This window comes from Musca vetustissima, unplaced genomic scaffold (assembly GCF_032173495.1).
Source record: "Musca vetustissima isolate MV318-11 ecotype Yass unplaced genomic scaffold, APGP_CSIRO_Mvet_v1 utg65143, whole genome shotgun sequence".
Taxonomy (NCBI): domain Eukaryota; kingdom Metazoa; phylum Arthropoda; class Insecta; order Diptera; family Muscidae; genus Musca; species Musca vetustissima.
In genome coordinates this window covers 33,476-56,291 of record NW_026888338.1, presented here as the reverse complement: position 1 = coordinate 56,291, position 22,816 = coordinate 33,476, and the positions used below count along the sequence as shown (strand labels likewise).

The window sequence follows — 22,816 nt, the reverse complement described above, 5'->3', positions numbered from 1 at the left end:
TAGTAATCTTATTTCCAAATTTCAGTGCTCTAGCTCTATCGGTTCACCCAAATACAAATTTTACCAAATGTATACAAGTTTCCAAAACTACCGACAAATTCCAATTCAAACTCAAATAGTACCAAATTTAGTACTTTTCGTATACATGACTACACACTTCCAAATCCCCCTTCTTATATCGACCTTCTCCCAACCTTGATTCGCATTCCAAATTTTAAGTTTTTAGCACTATCAGTTCTATGGTGCGAAATTGTACCATATTTTGTACACTTTAGTTATTTTTGGATATTTAGTTCGAATTTCCTTTAGTACATCTATACCACATTCCATCAGTGATCCTCATTCCAAATTTAAGAGTTCTAGCTCCACCAGTTCGCCAAATACAAATGGTACCATATTTAGTACTTTTTAGCTCTTTTCATGCCGTTTTAGCACGACTATCCAAAAATCGAGCATTGTCTGACACCAGCGGACTAAGAGTGAACCTCGCCCGCAATTTTAGGATTCTAGGTTCATCCTTGTCTGGGCGTTGATGAATCGTTGAGTCAATCACTTTACTCTTTTATTAATATAGATTATGTCTGGTACCTTCCCGGAAATTGTCACAATTTTGAAAAATTTTAAAGTTTATAAAATAATTCTCCGCAAACCAAAATCGCATACAAGAGTGAGGATAAGTGTATATTACATATGACATAGACTGAGACCTCCTTCCAATTAAGAAATTCAATATATCCTAAATAATTTAAATTTCGAGATACATACACATTTTGGAAAATTTTTTTGGACCTTCAGATTTACAGACATTTTTATTTGACCCCGAATTATTTATTTCCTTCCAATTAAGGCAATTTAATATCCAAATAATAAACACAAGTGCCCTTTCCTTTTTAAATACTTTTTATTTGTCCGCAATTTCCTCTTTTCGTCTTGCCAATAGAACAACATTTTCCAAGGTAACATCTCTCTCGACATAATAATACAAATCGGCATCGTAGGCATTCTGTCGAAGATATTCCAAACGGGCATAATCCAAAATTCGTTTACACATAAAACCAATTGTTTCCCGCTCCGCCAACGACAATCTTTGATTTGATTGAATTTCTTTTATCTCCACTTCTGAGAGGTTTTGTTCTTCCAAAGCTTTACGCCTTTCACGACTCATACCGGTGCCACATATAGCCCAGCTAACCATTTTTGTAATAATGGCAAATTCTCTTGGGGTGACTTCGTGTCTCTTAAAGAACTCCTTGCCAACAAATGAAGACCAATCACAGCGATGATGACAACAAACTGCAATCATAATTAAATCAGTCAAACATTTCGCGGTAGCTGCTTGGATAATACATCTCAGGGATAGATCAGTAGCTCCTCCGCATAAATGTTTCGACACAGCCACACAATGTTTAGACGTTTCTAAGGCGGGTAATTTTTCCAATTTAAAATCAATAATATCGGCACGTATTCTCTGCACCAATGAACGATCTTCAATTTTGTTGTCCTTTTTATGTCGCAACGACATACGATCCACCAATACCACTTGTGAGTTTTCCATATTTTCCAACAGCTTTGAAAGATAAAATGCCAATTGTCCTTTACCAGCTCCAAACTCTACAAAACTAGTCGAGTTTTGTATTGTCTGTTCCTTGTCAAGTATACCCAATAGGGCTGCTGCTTGCAACAAATGCTTGCGGGACTCTTTACCATACTCCTCCTTGGCCAGCTCTTCGTCCATACATTTGTGATGATAGTCCAGAGATTTAATTTTACCTTCAACATATTTACTGTATAGGTCCTTTACTTTATCTATAACTTTATAGAATTCAGTATCTTCTAATTCTGACAGTTTAATGGCATTTAATTCGTCGGGGGTTAATGCATCTTCCGCTACCCCAGCATTCACATTCTTTTGAATGTACTCCGGCAAATCTTCCTTTGGCTTGGCATTACAAATTTTCAAATGCTTCTGCAGGTTCTTTTTGTAGACGGTGTGTTTGTCATCCAATGGACATGGTATTCTATCTTGATCTTCTGGTGATTTTCCTGCTTCGAGCTTGACCGCCGGTGCATGTTCTCCACAATATTCCTTTCCCTTGGCCACTGTCATTTTACAAAACCGCTTCTTACGTTGCACCCAATGTTTGCAAGTCTTTTCTTCGGCTGTGGTTTGTGGGATATCTTTAGGCACTTCGCCAGTTTGTGCCTCGGAGTCGGTAGTCATCTTTGGTTTTTTCGTTGGTTGTTCACTTTCAGACATTTAGGGGATATTATAAATTATTTATTGCACAAAAATCGGGATGATACCAATAGAGAAATAGACTTCCTTCAGCAAAACAAAAACAAACGTGGATATAAATCAGCTGATTGTTGTACAGTGTTGCCAATACGTGTGTTAAGTGTATGTGACAACATATTGTTGCCAGTTAGGAGAGTTTTGATTGGATGTGGGGAAAAAATGGGGACGTATTATAAGGCCAAGGTCATTGGAGGAATTTGAGTCAGACCAATTAGCGTGGATATTTTTTAAACAGCTATCGCAACAATATGCGTGGATTTCTAATAACATTTTTTTCAAGAATAATCTCAACAATATCATTGACTTTCAAACAACGATATATGGTTCCAAAGTTCCAAAAATTGACCAATATTTTTTATATTCAAAAATTTGCCTTTTTGGTCACCTCTCAGAACAATCTGACATAGGTAGACTTTTGTTTCCTGATTACAACAACATAAGTTTTTTGGGAAAAACGTATAGTTCCCGAGATATGAAGTTCTAAAAATGACCCAGTTTTGACTATTTTTTATTCAAAAATTTCCTTTTTTGGCCACCTCTCGGAATAATCTGAATTTTATAGCATATCTAGCCTATGGTTTCCTAACTACAACAACATAACCTTTTGACAGAATCTCCTAAATAGAATATTTTTTGGGTGGCCGGCCTTCGGCGGGGATTGAAGACTTTCTTCTATGGACAGAAACCAACTCGGGCTACGCCAAAGAATTTCCTTGTTTTTGTAGGATTCTAAGACCCATATATTTTGATACACAACAGATACAGCCACATATCGCACCATTTTGGAAAGGGCAAAATGTAGTCTTTAATTTAAGTCAGTATTGGAGAGGGACTTTATTTCGACTTTTAGGGAGTTTAAAAAAAACACACAATGGAAAAACATTTTCATACGATGTACCCGAACTTCCGGGTCAAGAAAAAATATATCCCCAAAATTAGGTTTATTAGGTAGGTATTTCTACCTCTGTAAAAAAAATGATCGCTTTTACTAAACTTAAGTTAAGCCCAAAGGTGTGACTTTCCTAACTTTGGATAGCCAGGAAGTATACATTTCCCATAAAAATTGTGAAAATTTAAGATTTGTAGAGAGGTGGCCTTAAAGGAAATAGGCGTGATTTTTTAAGAAACAATAGGGGTAGATCAAAGAAAAAAAGTTTTTCGAGAATAATATCAATAAAAGGCGAGGATATTTATACACTCCACTTTAATAAAATACAGATTTTTTACTGGAGGCTTCAGACTTATTTAATAAGTCTGGCATATCCCCCATATAAAAGTCCCAATTGATTTTGGTATTTGGATATTAGTAATGTCCACCTGCTAGTGGAGTTAACCCGAACCAGTTAGCTTTGATTTTTACTCCCTCCGGCTTATGACTAATGATGGTATATACACTTTGACACGGCAAAAATGTGCCTTATCGAAATATTGGGAGCCGATTTACAAATGTCGTCTATCTGGCTGGCTGGTGCGGACGATAACTCTCCAAACTTTGAACATCGTAATATGTGTACCAAACTTAGTTCATGTTCGAAGATCGGTTCACTCCTTATAGTGCCACCCCCCCCCCACAACGGTCAAAATTGTTTTAAAAATTATAAATAATTATTATACGAACGATCCGATTTGAACCAAACTTTGTACAACCTATTATCTTTACTGAGCCTAGATGGGACCAATGTTTTAGTGTTCTTGAGTGTTGAGAATTACTTATCACCCCCATCCTTATGGCTAATGAGGATATATAAACTTTGATAAGACAAAAATGTGCCTCATCGAAATATTGATTTTAGATCTCATGTTTCTTTGGACCAAATCCATTTAAGACAATTTGGAGTCGATTTACAAATGTCCTTCCGTCTATATTGGCGGCTGGTGGCAAAATCACTCTCGAAGGGAGTAACCGATTTCAGCCAAACTTTGGACATCGTTTGTAATTATATTCGCAACTTCTCGAAATATTCAATGGCTACCTCAGATCAGAAAAAATTTCTGGGCCAATTTAATGTCCGCTAAAATAGAGGACGGAAAATGTAACAGCGATCGTAATTCCAAACAGCGATCGTAATTCCAAATTTTAAAACTCCAACTCTTTCGGCTCACACAAAATACAAATTGTACGAAATTAAGTACATATAAGAACCAATTTTCTCTCATTTCCTAATTTCAGGATTCCAGACCAATTGATTCATCAAAACTCAAGAACTTTCTACACCCAAATAGTGATTTTAACTCCAAATTTCAAGATTTCAGCACTATCGGTTCACCTAAAATTCAAATTTTACCAAATTCAGTACCATTTTGTACACATAAGTGGTATGTTCCCTTACTGCAAGAATCAAATAATTTTTACTATTTTCCTCGATATCATAAAGGAAAATTTGTTGTCGTAGTAAAAAATTGTAATTTTATATCAATGGAGTAATAATTTTATATCCAAATTTCTGTGTCCCAGCTCTACCGATTAACCCAAATCCAAATTGTATTGAATATAGTACCATTTTGTATTTATCGTACACATAAGTACAAATATCCAAAACTACCTACATATCCCAATCCTACACTCCGACGGTTATTTTAGTTTCAAATTTCAGGATTTCAGCTCCACTTGTTCCTGCAAATTCAAATTGTACCAAATTTAGTACCGTTTAGTACTTTTCGTATACATGAGTATACACATCCAAAACAACCTCCTTATATCGACCTTACTTCCCGACCTTGATTCGTATTCCGAATTTCAAGTTTTTATGTCTATACGTTCACATGCTACGAAATTGTTCTAAATTTAGTACATTTTTGAACTTTTCGGATACATATAGTTCGAATTTCCAATTAACATTTTGGTATATTTATCCTACACTTCAGCAGTGACTTTCACTCCAAATTAAAGAGTTATATTTCCAACCGGTTCGCTAGATACAATTGGTAGCATATTTCGTACTATTTTGTTGTACGATTTATCTCCCATAGCAGTGTATACCCACTTCTGAGTTTTAGTGTATTTTCAAAAATTACCCTTAATTGATGATCTGGCAACGCCAAACAACTGTCATGCGGCAAAACACAAAATATAGCAGCGAAGAAGAATCAGGAAGAAAACAGCGTCTGCCAAATTTACCATAAACGTTTACAAAATATTATTAAATTGTTGCAAATTTAAACAATTGTGTTCCAACAAAAGGCTGATAAACTTATTCAATAAAAATGTAAGTCAAGTCCCCACCAATTTTTATTGTTTTTTGAACCCCAAAATAAAATCTAACCTAACTTTCTTTCATTATTGCTGGCGCTGTTTGTTTACACAGGGCTCTTGTTAAACCTAAATCAGAATTGACACCCGAGGAATTGGCACGTCAGGAAGAGGAAGAATTCAACACGGGACCATTGTCGGTGTTGACCCAATCGGTTAAGAACAACACTCAGGTGTTGATAAATTGTCGCAATAACAAAAAGCTATTGGGACGTGTTAAGGCCTTTGACCGCCACTGCAACATGGTATTGGAAAATGTCAAAGAAATGTGGACAGAAATACCACGTACAGGCAAGGGCAAGAAGAAGGTGAAACCCGTAAACAAGGATCGTTTCATATCGAAAATGTTCTTGAGAGGAGATTCTGTAATTTTAGTTCTAAGAAATCCACTGGCAACGGCTGGTGGAAAGTGAAAAGAGTGGAGGACGAGAATTGATCTATTTTAAGTAACATCATCTATATGAAATAAGTAACAAAACTCAAGGAAAACAACTACATTTTTCTATGTAATGCAAAACAATTGAAATAATTTTATAATAAAATTCTTTTCTTATCTAAATATAGTACATAATTCGTGATATTTTTAAAAACGTATATGAATAAGAAGAAGAGGACCGTTACTGGCCAGACAATTGCTTGTGTAATATGGGCACATATTCATCCCATTGGGCCTGATAGAAATTACCAGCAATTGGTGCACCTAAATTGTATTTCTCAGCAAATTTGGCTGCCTTGAATTTGGGACGATCTTGGCGATAATTATTACCCACACGAGCTTCATCAAATTCCAATTTTCCCGATTGTTTATACAAAAGAAATACATAACGATGTAAACCGGTACCCTTTGGTGGTCCCGAACCTATGTAGGCAGCCAACACCTCTCCTTGGTCAATGTGATTACCGGGTATATTAACAACCAACCAATGACGGAATTCCCGAAATTTTGGATCAGTGCGACTGGGTGCATCTGGATCGGTCATGATAAGGGTATAATATACATCATCTTCGGCATCCCATTCCACTGTGGGTTGATTCTTCACTTGTGTTGGTGTCAATTCGTTGCCTTTGTCTGCCTTCAAACCATTGTCATAGGATACCTATTATATAAAAGTTTAAATAATGAATTCAATTTCGTGTCTCTAGCTCAAATGCAATTAAAACAATTACCTTTAGAAAATGATGTGGAGCCTCATCGATAACATCGGGAATTATTTCATTATCTTTAAACACGGTCTCAACTTCATGATTTGCTGCAACCAAATTATTAATGGCAACAAACATCACTAGCCCACAGAACAGAACAACCTTCTCGAATGCCATTTGTAGTGTTAATAATTTGTCTGGTGAATACAAAATTTTGTTTTATGGTTGTAGTTTCTCCAATTGGAAATGCTTCACCTAATCAAAACAATTGAAAACCGGTTTCCATAAACTTGTGATTGAAGAGAGAGCTTTTTTCTTGTGTTATCAAAAGGCAGGTTCAAAAATCATATTTACACTGTTTCCATGCAACAAAGGAAAAGTAAAGAGTGGTTTTTGTTGTGACTAAGAATAGATAGCTAATTACTTAAACGTCAGTGAACAAAGAAAGGTAAATTTCCTAGAATATAACATTTACTTAGCATTGGGAAATGTATGAGTTTTTGCAAATCAAGTATTTCGTAGGTGTGATATATATTATATTATCACAATATCCTATACCATTGTAGATGGTTTTTTATGTGATTGTGTGTTTGGTTAAATTTTTCGTATCGGAAATAAAAACTTTAAACCTGAAGTATTTATTTGTAGAAGAACAATCACCCTTATGACAGTAGGGGTAGACGTGTTGAAAATTTGGCATTGTATTTATACGACAAATCGGTATTATGAAAATCGTTACAATACGACAAATTTGTCGTGAAAGATTTTGGTCCTTCTTTAGGAAAATTATAATCAAAATTTAGGGAAAGCATTTGCATTACCTTTATGGAAAGTTTATACATAAGAGTTTTCGTTCATGGCATTGGAGATGTATAGTACAGTACCTTTGGAGTGACAGTCACAAGATGCTATAAGTCATGCCACAAAATAATTAGGAGCAACCTGAATGTTTGGAAGAGCCGAGTCAAATAAGGATTTTATTCAGTATTTTATATAACAATCCGACCTTGATATATCCTTGAGCAGTTATAAAATAAAGGCCCTAAATTATAACATAGATGATAGATGACAATATTTAATTTATTCGTGATGCGTGTTCTGAAAATCTGATGAATAATAAATCAGTAATGTATGTAGAAACTAAAGTATGTGAAATATTTTGTTATTAATAAAAATAAGAATATAAATATAGTGGAGAATAGTGAATATAACGATTTTATAGTATAGAATAGTTACTTATTTGGGAATATAGTTACTTATTCAGGATTCTTTGTATGGTAAGCGTTCTGAAACGTTAACCAACAACTAAATTGCAACACTTATTAATGCATTCTTCTAAACTTTAAGTAAACTGCCAATTTTCATTGAATCCGGCTGAATATTAACGATTTTATAGGCTCAAAAAGCGAATTTTTCAAGACCCCTTGAATGAGAGGTATACCAAACCTTGGTCCGACCTATTCAGTTTTTTGTCAGTTGCTTTATGGTCCTATAAGATATAAGATTTTATAGGCCAAAAAGGGTAAAGTTTTCAAGACTCACTATATGGGAGGCATACGAAATCTTGCTCCGATCTATCCAGTTTTTTGTCAGTTGGTTTACAGACTTAAGTAGATACAAATTGCCAATTATCATTGAATTTGGTTGAAAATTAAAGATTTTGTAGGCCAAAAAGATTGAAATTCTCAAGACTCACAATATGGGAGGTATACCAAATCTTAGTCCGATCTATCCAATTTTTTGTTACTTGCTCCTTAGGCCAATAATAAGCACTTGTACAAAAATTTCATCCACCTATGATAACTCCTTCTATTTTTGGCCGCTGTTAATATGAACTCGTGACATAGTACGACGTTAACTTAACTTTATACGCCTTAAGAGCCAGTCTAAGCATAATTCCAAGAACGACGTGGAATGAATAAACCTGAATTTTCTCAAAACTTTGGGGTATATCAGCAATGTTATATCCTTCACCATACTGTGGTATAGGGTATTATGCCTTTGAAACTATGTTTTTAAAAGCAAAAAAAAAAAAAAAAAAAACGAGATAGACCCACTTTTAAGAATTTATTACTTTAAGATTTATGCATGTCCGTCTGTCCATAATTTTTAGTACATAATTGCAATGTTGTTCGTTATGCTCATATTGAAATCTGTGATTTGAAGATTTTTATTTTAGCACAATAGACAAACAATTTATTTTTCTCAAATATAAATAAATTATATGATTCATTCTTTCCCATAATAAAAATGTTCGTTTACTGCAATTAAAATCTGTGAGTTTCAATTTTTTTATTTTCTAAGCCGATTTTTTTTAATAAAAAAATCAAAGTCCTGTAATGTGGACCACTATTAAAAAATGTGACCTTTTCATCGGGAAAGTATTCTATCCTCTGAAAACTCTATACGCGAAATTACATCTGCTTCGGTTGGATAATGGAGCTGAGACCTTCAAAATACCGCAAATGGGGCGGTACCATTAAATGGGGGCTATTCTAAAACATGAACCCATATTTTTATGCATTCATTGCTACACAAGATTGAAATAAATTAAAATTTGTCACAACCTGCTTTTTAAGCTACTGGTTCGAACACATTTCCATTTGGTCCACATTACCCTCTAAGTTATTTTTTCGCATTTTTTGAGTTTGCATGGTACAAAGCAATATACAGAAGAATTTGCATTGTATAGTTGAATAGTAGTAATTTAGTTTTAATTAAATTCAGATTCATATGTAATATAATATTTGTAATTAGAATTAATTAATATTCCTATCTGATTTTCAAAACAAAACAATCCATTAGTTTTTCGTGTTTTTAATAATAAATTTGAATATTATTCACTTATCATAAGTTATAATGCATAGCTGTTTAAAAATAATTTTTTCTTTGGGAAAACTCCCCCAACAACCTTTAAAGAAATTAAGGTATGTTAATGGAACATTTACGTGCGAATTGTGGTGTATGTTTTGATTTGCTTTGTCTTCTTTAAGGGTACCCTTTGTGATATAAAACTGACGTTTTCTCACAGTAGTATGTTAATAGGCTCTAAAAATGCTTAAATACGTGTGATCGTTCAATTTGTCAATAACAGAAGCCAACAGTGTAGAGTAACTAAATGTACCAATATACTAGTGATTCATTTCGTTATACGTAATACATTAGGTTGGGGAAAAGAAATCTATTAGGCCGATCTTCGAAAATTTCGATAAAATCGGAGAAATGATCGAATTTAACCGGCATGTTAGCAGTCGTAGCATCGCCCAGGAGCTAAAAATCGACCATGAAACTCTTTTACGCCATTTACACAAAGCTGGATTCATGATGCAATAATAAGGTGATGTATCAAAACCAGGGTTTAAAATGCTAACGCCAAAATAGCAAAAACACAGAAAATTGGCGCACTGCTAACTAAATTCATCCTCAAACTATGCAGCACAGCCAAGCACAGCTGCAACAAATAGCAATACATTACGAATAATTTTAGCAAGCAAAACTAAAGCTTCTTGATCTTGTCAGCAGCTACAAAATAGCAATGAACAACTACAACATAATTGTCAACGCGACTAACAACCAAAGCTTACAATGAAGACTAAGCACCTTGACTGTGGCTGCTTAGCAAGATTTTTAGCAAACAAAACCCGAGCATTTTTCGAGTTCAGTGTTGCCCATTGAAATTTTATAAATTAAATGAGATAATTTAAAATGGCGATTATGATAATTTCATTTTTTCGAACAAAGACAATTAGTAATACTTGCTAAAGAGTTTAATTTAATATATTATTTAGTTTTTAGTACTATTATTGACAGTTTTAATTGCGATTTGACAAGCTTAAATTAAATAAAAACGCACAAAATGAAATGCCGTTTTTCTAATTCTGCGTTGGCAACACACAAACATAAAAACAACCCCTAGGCTGATTATTCGTCGGCAGCGAAATATGAATATGTAGTCGTACTGTCGATTAGTCATAACAAAAAAAGCTCGCTTGTGCAATACGTGCTTAGCACGGATGCTACGAACTAAAAAAGCTAGCCGTTTGCTGATTTAGTCATAATGTCAATATTTTTTAGCAGTAGCTCTGTAAGACTAATGCTAATATTTTTTGATGCTGCATTTTAAACCCTGATCAAAACAAAAACATTTTTTTGTCTCGATTATCTGTCAAATTTTTCCTTATAATAGGTTCGTTCGTTTACTTTCCCAGTAATATTTACTCAGTAAGAATTTGCAGAGAGTAAATACGATTTTTTCCTTTTCAAGAGAGAAAACTGCAAAAAGTAAACGAACAACATCCAGTAAAAAGATTGTTTCGACACAGCTGATTAAAACAACAAACAAATTGGCGCGAACTAAAAAACAGCATTTTTATTAGAAAAATGGATAACAAGCGGAAAATTGATGTTGTTTGTTCCCCACAAACATTTAAAAGGGTTGTGACCTGTTATTCCTGTATCTGCAATTGATATTGGGGTGGACATAACCGATGGTGTTCCAGGCATGTTAGGGATGCACACTTTTTTGTTTGGATTTGGAACCTAAAAAATCGTTCGCCAATTACTCTTGTATTACCTTTTTTTTAAATACTTGCGTTTTCTTCATCCATTTTGGTATTTAATGATACAAAATCAAAATAAAATTCACAAAACAATCAATTTTCTTGAGAACAATTTTTTGTTTGTTTACAAAACATAACAAAACAGCTGATTAAATATCAGCTGATGGTACAAGAAAATTCTTACTGAGTAAATTTTCCTTGTAAGAATTTGCAAATACTCAGTAACACAACTGTCAAATCTGCTCTCTCAATTTACTCTCTTTTACTGGACTTTTGTGTAAACGAACAACATTTTGTAATAATTTGTACAAATTCGTACAAATTATTGAGTAAACGAACGAACCTAATATTTGAAAAAGTTGGCAGCATTGCACATCGAATTCAAGTAAAATGACCACTTTGACAGTTAATCAAGACATCAACTGCTTTAAATGGACTACCTATTCATTGTACCATGGCTGGATTCAAAAAGAAGTTCGATGTTTGGGTGCACACCAATTAACAGAAGAAATTGATCGAATTTCCATTTGCGAAGCCTTGTCCCTATGGATTGAGATAGGCCCATTTCTTAAACGGATTGTGACTGGAGATGTGAAATGGATCACATACGATAACCCGTGATCAAAGAGCGGTGAAGCACCTCAAACCACGACTAACGGCCAGGAAGGTTCTGCTATGCATTTGGTGGAACTGGAAGGGGATTATTTATTATGAGTTGCATCCATATGGACAAAAGCTAAATTCTGATCTCTACTGTCAACAACTGGACCGTTTGAAGACAGCAATTGACCAGAAACGGCCAGAATTAAACAACAGGAGAGGTGTCGTGTTCCATCAGGACAACGCTAGGCCATACACATCTACAGTGACTCGCCAGAAACTTCGGGAGCTTGGTTGGGAAGTTTTAATGCATGCAGCATAGAGTCCAGACTTGGCACCAAGCGATTTGCATCTTTTTCTTGGATTGCAAAATTTCTTCAATGATAAAAAATTGATATCTATGGAGGATCGCGAAAATCGACTACTAGAGTTTTTTTTTGCAAATAGAGAGCAGGACTTCTATAAGAGAGGCATTATGAAGTTACCTTTAAAATGACAACAAATCATACAACCATAGGGCATATTTGGCCCAAATCGGATATTCTGAAGCATGTTAAATAAAGTCCTATAGTTCATATAAAAACCAGTAAGGAAAGTAGTGAAGTCGGACGGGGCCGACTATATGATACCCTTCACCACTTTGGGTAAATTCAACAGACGTCGCATTTTTGAAGGACCATTAACATGAAATTAAACATGTCATTCTGCAACCTTTACTAAATTTTGGTCAGATATAGAGTTGCTTCTTATAATGGGACAAAATTAATTAAATAAATTTAAAGCTAAATATCGAAATCTAAACCGATTTTATCGAAACTTGTCACATGTTCGGCCACATTTTGAGTTCTTCATTTACTTATAAATCCAAATTTCGCGCAAATGGAAGGTTATATAGGGACTTTGGTGCAGCATTTACCAAAAATCGGACGAAAATATATATGGGAGCTATATCTAAATCTGAACCGATTTTCACGAAATTTAAAACACATCGTTCTAGACTTATTTCAGAACGCAATGTCAAATTTCGTGCAAATCGAAGGATATATAGGGACTTTGGTGCACCATGTACATAAAATCGGACGAAAATATATATGGGAGCTATATCTAAATCTGAACCGATTTTCACGAAATTTAACATACATGGTTCTAGGCTTAATTCAGAATGCTATACCAAATTTCGTGGAAATCGAAGGATATATAGGGACTTTGGTGCACTATTTACCTAAAATCGGACGAAAATATATATGGGAGCTATATCTAAATATCAACCGATTTTCAGGAAATTTAACACACATCATTCTAGGCTTAATTCAGAATGTTATGCCAAATTTCGTGGACATCGAAGGATATATAGGGACTTTGGTGCACTATTTACCTAAAATCGGACGAAAATATATATGGCAGCTATATCTAAATCTGAACCGATTTTCAGGAAATTTAACACACATCGTTCTAGGCTTAATTCAGAATGTTATGCCAAATTTCGTGGACATCGAAGGATATATAGGGACTTTGGTGCACTATTTACCTAAAATCGGACGAAAATATATATGGGAGCTATATCTAAATCTCAACCGATTTTTCCCAATTTCAATAGGGTTCGTCCTAGGGCCAAATTAGAGACCTATGCCAATTTTCATCCAAATCGGATCACAAATTCGACCTGTACTGTGTTAACAAAAATACATGGACGGACGGACGGACGTACAGACGGACATGCATAAATCGACTTAAAAGGTGAATCTATGCATATTCTAAAAAGGAACCATGTGTCTATCTCGTTTTCTTTAGCCTGTTACAAACATATGCACAAAGACATAATACCCTGTACCACAGGGTGATGAAGGGTATAATAATGGATGGACTTTTTCTCTAATTTATTCCTTATGGAGAGTATGGTGCAGGGTATAGAAACGTTGGGAATAGATTGTGAAATGGTGAACATCTCTACATACTGCATTACCACCACGTTTAGTCAATTCCAAAACCATTTTTAAATATTATCGACATTCTATAAGTCTGTACACCACCAAATTGATATATTTGATATGATTCCATGTAAAGCATACTTTTAGGGTGAGAAGCTGCAATACGGCATTGCCAACTGAAATTTGTGCGAACAAAAAAGACATAATTTTTCTCCAAAAAAGCTTATAACATAGCTCTTGACAATGCCATTGAAAATTATTTCAATTGAAAAATGTATAAATACGAAAAAAATATTGATTTGAATAATGTCGGAAGCAACAGAATTGGAAATAATTTTCAAGAAAAATAAAATAATTCCCGATGTTGTGACAATTGGGCCAAAATCTCTGTTAAAGGTATAAACCAATAATAAAATCAAAAATCATTTGACCATAAAAGAAATGTTTTTCCAGGTTATTTATCAAGGGAATATTGAAGTGAATAAGGGAAATGAATTGACACCCACCCAAGTCAAAGAACAACCCACCGTAGAATGGCCGCACGAAGACGCCAGCTTTTATACACTTATAATGACCGATCCCGATGCTCCAAGTCGTAAGAATCCAACATTTCGTGAATATCAACATTGGTTGGTAGCTAACATACCAGGCTGTGCGGTGGAAAAAGGTGATATTTTAACAGCTTATGTTGGCTCCGGACCACCAGAGGGTACTGGCCTACATCGTTATATATTTTTGCTTTATAAACAAATGGGAAAATTGAAATTCACTGAAGAGCATATAGCCAAGAACAAAGGTTCAAAACGGGGTAAATTTAATACAATGGCATTTGTCAAGAAATATAAATTGGAAGAACTGGTAGCGGGGAATTTCTATGTGGCCCAATGGGATGAATATGTTCCACAAGTACATAAACAATTGTCGGGAAAATAAATGAATGACTTACTGGCTATTGATTGTTCCTAATGAATATATGCATTAATATTCTAAATTGTGCAAATTTTAGCTTGGAAGCAAATTTATATGTTGGTAAGCATTTTATTACTAATGTTTGCTATTTTCTTATTGGTAAATTATTTTCTTGATATGTCTATGGATATGATAAGGAGTACATTATTATGTGTGACTTACCAAACAACGGACTAGTACGGCGTGTCTTTTAATTTTGCAACATCTTAATAGATTTTAACTGCGATACGCACATACTAAATAACGAAATGTTATAAAATCACTTATTAAACACTATTAATATTGCTATATTTAAATATAATTTTTCACTATTATTTTGATAAAACAATGAAGCATTTAATATTCTGATGAAAATTGAGACATATTTTATAACGATATTTTTATTAACATATCTTATATTTATTTACACTTGTGGGATACCTTGACAATTTTGCAGCTCCCATATCTGGAAAGAAAGAAAAAAATATATTAATTACTTTAGGTTATAATATATTTTATTCGTATTTAATTACCAGCTAAAACCGCTGTATCGGTCGAGGTTATGAGGTGAGGTGGAGTATACCTACAGTGTCGACAAAAATAATTAAAAACGTAAGATAATAGTTTGAACACATGTTTTGTCTTTATGGAAAGGCATATACCTAAAATAGGGGTGGGCCCATTATATAGGGCGATACCATGGTCATATTTTGACAAACATATTTTGTTGAGAGAGGAGTAGAGCAGAAATATATAATTATATTAGATTGGGGAAAAAGAAGGAAGGAAGGAAGGAAGGAAGGAAGGATCGAATTTCCATCTGCGAAGCCTTGGCCAAACGGAATGAGATAGACCCATTCCATCGATAACGCTGTGCGCAAAACGATCGTGGTCAAAGAGCTGTGAAGCCAAACCAGGACTAACGGCCAGGAAGGTTTTGCTATACATTTAGTGGGACTGGAAGGGGATTTTTTATTGTGTGTTGCTTTCATATGACCAAATGCCAAATTCTGCCAACAACTGGACCGTTTGAAGATAACAGGAGAGGTGTCGTGTTCAACGCTAGACCACACACATCTACAGTGACTCGCCAGAAACTTCGGGAGCTTGGCTGGTAAGTTTTAATGCATCCGCCATACAGTCCGGACTCGGCACCAAGCGATTATCATATTTTTCTTGCATTGCAAAATGTCTTTAATGATAAAAAACTGGTATCTAGGGAGGATTGTGAAAATCGACTACTATGAAGTTACCTTTAAAGTGGCAACAAATCATACAACAAAACTGTGCATATTTGGCCCAAATCGGACTTTCCGAAGCATTTTAAATAAAGTCATATATTTTATATAAAAATAATTCAATTCTTTTAAATAGTTTCAATATTGGTCCACTTTTTATATTCATCATTTTTTTTAAGCATTTGGGTATGTTTTTGAACCTAATCAGCTGTTAATTGGTTTCTCACTGCGTAAACAATCTTTCTACTACCATTTGTAATGTTCGTCCACTATTTAGGGTAGCCTACCTAAAACGCTATATCCCATTATTCGGTATTTTGGACGGTATGTGCACATTTTGCAAACGAATTGCCTCGAATATGATTTTTTATGTTTTCATATTGAGTCAAATTTTCGGTTTACGTTTTTGTTCCCACATAATGATCCCGATTAATTGTCAGTATTTTGAAGGTTTATCCACATTTCCCACTGATGTAGCTGTAATTTAGTAAAAAGATATCATGATTTACAGTAGCCATACAAGGTTCATGCCTCATTTTAAGTATTTTTAAGTATTATGGTCCTAACCACATTTTCCAAACGATTGACTTTCATTTGTTATTTATGTTATTAGCATTCAAAAAAAAAAAAAAAGTCTCGTCCCATTTTAGTTGAACAATATTTGTAAAAAAATTTACATTTATAATTAAACCATATTTTATATAAAAGTGCCGCACCATGCCCTCCTAGTAATTTCAACACTGATTCAAATTTTAAGATCCTGAATGTTCCATAGGTACTTTATTGCATTCCGCGTTGCTGGTGGCTGATAATTTACAATCCATGTTTTGACACAACCATCAAATTAGTTTCTCGACCGACTGAGAATGGTAATCTTAACGAATTTGAGGTACATCCACCTTATGCTCCATTTTTGACCATCACTATAGTGTTTTAACAATAGTGGCTGCAACTTGGCATTTCGAGGTTTAAGAGCAGAAAATGTCCTCCAGAAAAATTCTTTATTAGATCATGCTTTGTTATAGATTTCCATAAATAAGTAATCTTAACGAATTTCAGGCACATCCACCTTATGCTCCATTTTTGACCATCACTATAGTGTTTTAACAGAAGTGGCTGCAACTTGGCATTTCGAGGTTTAAGAGCAGAAAATGTCCTCCAGAAAAAATTATTTATTAGACCATGCTTTGTTATAGATTTCCATAAATAAGTCCTGTCACATTTAAAGGATTTTATATGTCCTCCTAGTAATTTCAACACTGATTCAAATTTTAAGATCCTGAATGTTCCATAGAGGAACTGCGGCATTACGAAATAAGTCGCCAATGAAATTAGGCCCCAAACACAAAATAAAAAAAGTCCTCAAATTTCATAAAGAAATAATTAATTACCCAAAGAAATAAAGTTTCCTAAGGCAGAACAATTTTATTTCCAGTTCATCATTTTTTTTATAGATATATGGTTTTGTTGTGGAAATGGGTTGATTATCATGTGAGTAATTATTAAGCATAAAATAAATGTGTGTAATATTTTTCTTTTTATTTTTTTAATAATTTGCTTTCAAGGCGATAGCGGTGATGGTAAACACGTTTTCTCTTTTCGTCAGTCATTTTTGATCAGGCATGCTCAGCCACGCATTCTCATTTTTCTCTTTTCGTCACTCGTTTTTAATGATGAAGTCTCAGTTACGCTCACCCACACTTACTCTCAATTTTATTATCAATGATGGGCAAAATTTCTCTTAAAAATTGTTAACAGAAAATAAAAACAATGATTATTCTGCGGAGTTTAATTAATTTAATGTTTTTAAAACATAAATAATATCCCAGAAAGTTCAAAAAATAAATTCATTAAAAAAAAATTGCGGACAATTTTTTGTTATGATTTATCTTGGTTTTGACATCACAAAATGTAAAGAGAACGCATCAACGCTGGTGTGCAAATCGGCCCAACTATGTTTATTATGCCCATCACTGTTTTTGATGATGATCTCTCAGTTACGCTCTCACACACTTACCCTTAATTTAGTTCTGTTCAACACCGATGCATAAGGAAACGGAAAGTCTACCGTGTAGACTTTTTTGACTCTGCAAAGGGGAAATGAGAGTGGTTTAAGGAAAAATAGGAGTCGGTGCATTGCCTTGTGTATATAACTAAATAGGGGAAACTTAATTGTGGTGTGATACAGCTTTACGGATAATGTATTATTGAAATGTCCCTTTGATGCTTGTGATGAATTGGCAAAGTGTTAACTTTTTCTTTGTATATTTGTATACAAATTCTAAACAAGATCGCGACGTACCAATATAAATTGAATTTTAATTCCTTTTTTCTGCATCGATAAACACTTATGCACTAGGTTTTTTTTGTTTTACATGGTAAATCATTAAAATCACACTGATATTTTTTTATGCATATGGATACATCCGATACCGTAACCGATATAACCGAACGCAACAAGAACTCGACATAAACTGATTTTGATATCCGATCATCTTTGTTGAACTCCTGTTTTTGCAAATGAAGCAAAAACAAAGAGAACGCAATACGAGAGGATGTTATTTAAATGAGAGGATGGAGCTCTGAGATAAAATTCCTAAAATTACAACAAAGAGTTTATGATGGAAGAGAATTCTTTTGCCAAAAATCAAATAGGTTTTTTATTGGCAGTGTGTTCGAATTAGGCCTATTAACGTTTTTTGTTACAAAAAATAATAAATTGTATTTGAAGTTGCGTGACGTTCCCGCACAAGTACAATATAAAGTAATTTTGTTATAGGCATAATTATTCTGGCAAAATTGTGTGGCGTAAAGTTTTTAGAAATTGTGTATCTTATTTAAAATTTGACATATCGAAATGAAATAAAAAAGTGTCGAATCTTGAAGTCTACATACATTTAGGATTTTGCTGCATTTGACAGCCTAGCCAATTAAATTCATTTCTTATCATTACTTTTGTTCGACCGACTAAAAATTCCTTTTGCGAGCTGATTGATAAAATAGACCGATATTATATATGGTAGCTATATGGAAATGTAAATGTAAGGAACAATATTCCTCACAAGTCAATGATGGCTCTATTAGGAACGGGCGAAAGTAGATTTCTACCAAACTTTATAGCTTGGCCCTTTTGAACGGCATTGTTTTTAACAGTGATAATGTTCAAATATGCTTGTATTTTTTCATACATATCAGAAATGCATTTATTTGCTAAAAAAATGCTCAAAAAAAAAAAACGATCAAAACTTATTAAATTTGAACCGATTGCAACCAGGGTTTAAAATGCTAACGCCAAAATAGCAAAAACACAGAAAATTGGCGCACTGCTAACTAAATTCATCCTCAAACTATGCAGCACAGCCAAGCACAACTGCAACAAATAGCAATACATTACGAATAATTTTAGCAAGCAAAACTAAAGCTTCTTGATCTTGTCAGCAGCTACAAAATAGCAATGAACAACTACAACATAATTGTCAACGCGACTAACAACCAAAGCTTACAATGAAGACTAAGCACCTTGACTGTGGCTGCTTAGCAAGATTTTTAGCAAACAAAACCCGAGCATTTTTCGAGTTCAGTGTTGCCCATTGAAATTTTATAAATTAAATGAGATAATTAAAAATGGCGATTATGATAATTTCATTCTTTCGAACAAAGACAATTAGTAATACTTGCTAAAGAGTTTAATTTAATATATTATTTAGTTTTTAGTACTATTATTGACAGTTTTAATTGCGATTTGACAAGCTTAAATTAAATAAAAACGCACAAAATGAAATGCCGTTTTTCTAATTCTGCGTTGGCAACACACAAACATAAAAACAACCCTCGGCTGATTATTCGTCGGCAGCGAAATATGAATATGTAGTCGTACTGCCGATTAGTCATAACAAAAAAAGCTCGCATGTGCAATACGTGCTTAGCACGGATGCTACGAACTAAAAAAGCTAGCCGTTTGCTGATTTAGTCATAATGTCAATATTTTTTAGCAGTAGCTCTGTAAGACTAATGCTAATATTTTTTGATGCTGCATTTTAAACCCTGATTGCAACAAAACTTCACATATGTCAATCTGTACTTAATTTACTGCTCTGTGTAAAATTTATTTTGGGGGAGTTTGGTACACTGTTTATATAAAATCAGACGAAAATATATATGGAAGTGTATCTAAATCTGAACCGATTTCAAGAAAATGTCAATCTGCGCTGTGCAAAATTTTGCCTTAATTGGGCAAATCTTTAGAGTTTGGTGAACCAATTACATAAAATCGGACGAAAATATACATCTATCTCAATCTCAGTATATTCTATCAATTCCGTCCTACGGATAAACAAATGAACTGTGCAAAATTTCGTCTCATTTGGATAATACATGAGACCTGTACTTTGTTTAAAATTTTACATGGACAGCGGGACTGACTTGTCTATATCGACTTAGAAAGTGATTATGATTATCTTGTTTCATTTTGCCTGTTACAAAAATATGCACAATGACATGATACCCTGTACCACAGTGTGGTGAAGGATGTAAAAATGGCCACATCGATTTCAAAAGAAATATAATAATATCAAAACTAATGAAAAACCAGTGTATCGGTTGAATGTGCAAAAAAATCTCTAAAATAGGTCTTTAAATAGATTTACGAAATCCAATCGATGTCAAATGTCAATTCCATAGCATAGGGGAGACTGGGGCACCTTCGGCATCGGGGCACCTTTGGCAATCGCGTTTTCGATATGAAGCTCTCACCGTACATCACTAGTTTCGATACATTGGTATCGAATATCGAAATAAATAACTGACACAAAGTTTGAAATTTCTAGCTAATAAGCTTATTTAGATACATAGGTTTTTGTATTTTTATAGATGTTTCTGTAATATTTCAATTCCATTTCGTAAATATTTCGTGATAAAACTTTTAACATTTTTAAGACAGTATTATTAAAAAGTGGTTAACTACGATGTGTATTATTATAAACATATTTAAAAATATAATGTTTTTACAAATCTGATCGAAAAAAAAATGAAAAAACTATAAAAAGTACATTCGGGGTACATTCGGCATTTTAAAGTGGGGCACATTCGGCCATATACAGATTATGGCCGAATGTTATTTCCTTAAAATATTTTTGAGTTTTTCTTTAAAACTAATATTGCTCGAAATTGCATATATAAGATCAAACGTGCTTGTATTGACGAAAATGCGATAGAAAACCCCTATTTCTGATGGTGTGTGCGACCTTGAGATGTAAACGTCCGCCGCTAGAAAATATAGCCCTAAAATTCAAACATTGTGTGGCGTATTAAAACCAAATAGATAGCGATGACAATTACCCGGCTATAACTATTGTGCCGACTGTGCAGAGAGATTGTGGAACACCTAAATAAGATCACTATAAAAACTAATTAAAAAAGCTGAAACCATTCGGAATCTATAACGAATAAACTATAATTGTTTTATATAGAATATCATTTAAACGGGGTTTTTAAAATATATTATTTTAACGTATATATAATTTTGAGTTCCTACATCAAGGTCAGATCCGCATGGGCTAATTAAAAAAAATGTACCACTGTTATTAATCTGCGTATAAATTTTTGGTTATTTTGGATATTGGTTAATTTGAGATCGATTTAGTAGTCTTAACTTGTTCTACTGAAATATAAGTAAATTCCAGAAACAATAATTGTGTCCAATGTGTTAGAAAACTATCACTCGTTCAATTCCTCAATCTCGGTCTATGTTGAGCTTCCTTGGATTTTAAAATCTCTTACGTTTTTTATTTACTAAGCATAATATTATTGTTTTTAATATTTTTCTTTTTATTTTGAAACATTTTTTCAAGGCAATGTTAGATTATGTTTATGTACGATTTTAACAGAATTAAATTAAGGGTAAATGTGTGGGAGCGGTACAGAGAGCACATCAACGAAAACAATTGACGTAAAGAGAAAGATAATACATGTTTAACCATCACCGCTATCGTACTATTTTGTGCATTGGTGGTTTATGTTTGCAAAATATTAAAAACAATTAAAAACGTTGCTTTTTAACTCTCTTAAATTAGTATATGCCACCATTGATCTCAGTGAATACGTTGTTTTAAAATTCTCTTCAATTCGCTCTATTCTCTTCAAACGAGCTCATCAAATATGAGAGAGAGTATTATGATATGAGAGATTTTTGATTAAACCTAAATGAAATTTGCCTGATGCTGAAGTAGAAGGAAACGGAAAGTCTACATTGTCGATTTTGTAGACTAAACAATATAGGAAATGAGTGTGACGTGGAGAATTAAAAGCTTCTTTCAACGGAGCCATTCGTAATTAAGGAGATAGGGGAAATTGCATTTGTGGTAAATATGTATTATTAAAATACCCGTTTGAAATGAAAATATGTACAACAAATGCTTGTTTTTAAGGAATACTATGAACGCAACTTACCAACTTAATTGTTTTTTCAGGAATAAAACCTAGCGGACGAACGAACGATAGTCTATTAAAAATCGTGCAATGGTACTTTACTGAACACACACCTTAGCCTTTTTTTTCATATTGACACATCCGAAACCGTGACCGATACAACCGAACGCGACAAGAACTCGACACAAACTAAATTTATTTTCCGATCATCTTTGTTGAACTCCTTGTTAGAAGTGGAGCATAAGTGGAGTAGGCAAACTGCAAATGAGAGTGCGTTTTTCAGAGATAAATGCAAAACAACAACAACAATAGTTTGATAAATAAGAGAAATAAAATTTGCAAATGCTTTTGCCAAAATGGGATCCGATTTTTTTATTTACAGTGTGTTGGTATTAGGTTTGTTAACGGGATGTTACAAAAATGAATAA

General features: G+C 33.8%; 4 protein-coding genes across 4 annotated transcripts; 2 read left to right on the top strand and 2 right to left on the bottom strand.

Annotated features, from left to right (window-relative positions):
- Positions 1 to 901: 901 nt before the first annotated feature.
- On the bottom strand, positions 902 to 2,257 carry LOC133336183 (tRNA:m(4)X modification enzyme TRM13 homolog). The gene has a single exon (XM_061544474.1). The coding sequence runs from the start codon at positions 2,255 to 2,257 to the stop codon at positions 902 to 904; it is 1,356 nt and encodes a 451-aa protein (XP_061400458.1).
- A 2,044-nt stretch (positions 2,258 to 4,301) lies between these two features.
- Positions 4,302 to 5,959, top strand: LOC133336182 (probable small nuclear ribonucleoprotein Sm D2). Its single transcript, XM_061544473.1, has 2 exons — positions 4,302 to 4,360; positions 5,602 to 5,959. Exons 1-2 carry the CDS (start codon positions 4,302 to 4,304, stop codon positions 5,957 to 5,959), a joined length of 417 nt encoding a protein of 138 aa, XP_061400457.1.
- Positions 5,960 to 6,163: 204 nt separating this feature from the next.
- LOC133336181 (protein D3-like) lies at positions 6,164 to 6,827 on the bottom strand. The gene is made up of 2 exons (XM_061544472.1): positions 6,714 to 6,827; positions 6,164 to 6,643 (listed from the first exon to the last, which is right to left on the bottom strand). Exons 1-2 carry the CDS (start codon positions 6,825 to 6,827, stop codon positions 6,164 to 6,166), a joined length of 594 nt encoding a protein of 197 aa, XP_061400456.1.
- Positions 6,828 to 14,082: 7,255 nt separating this feature from the next.
- On the top strand, positions 14,083 to 14,709 carry LOC133336180 (protein D3-like). The gene is made up of 2 exons (XM_061544471.1): positions 14,083 to 14,172; positions 14,230 to 14,709. Exons 1-2 carry the CDS (start codon positions 14,083 to 14,085, stop codon positions 14,707 to 14,709), a joined length of 570 nt encoding a protein of 189 aa, XP_061400455.1.
- Positions 14,710 to 22,816: the final 8,107 nt, after the last annotated feature.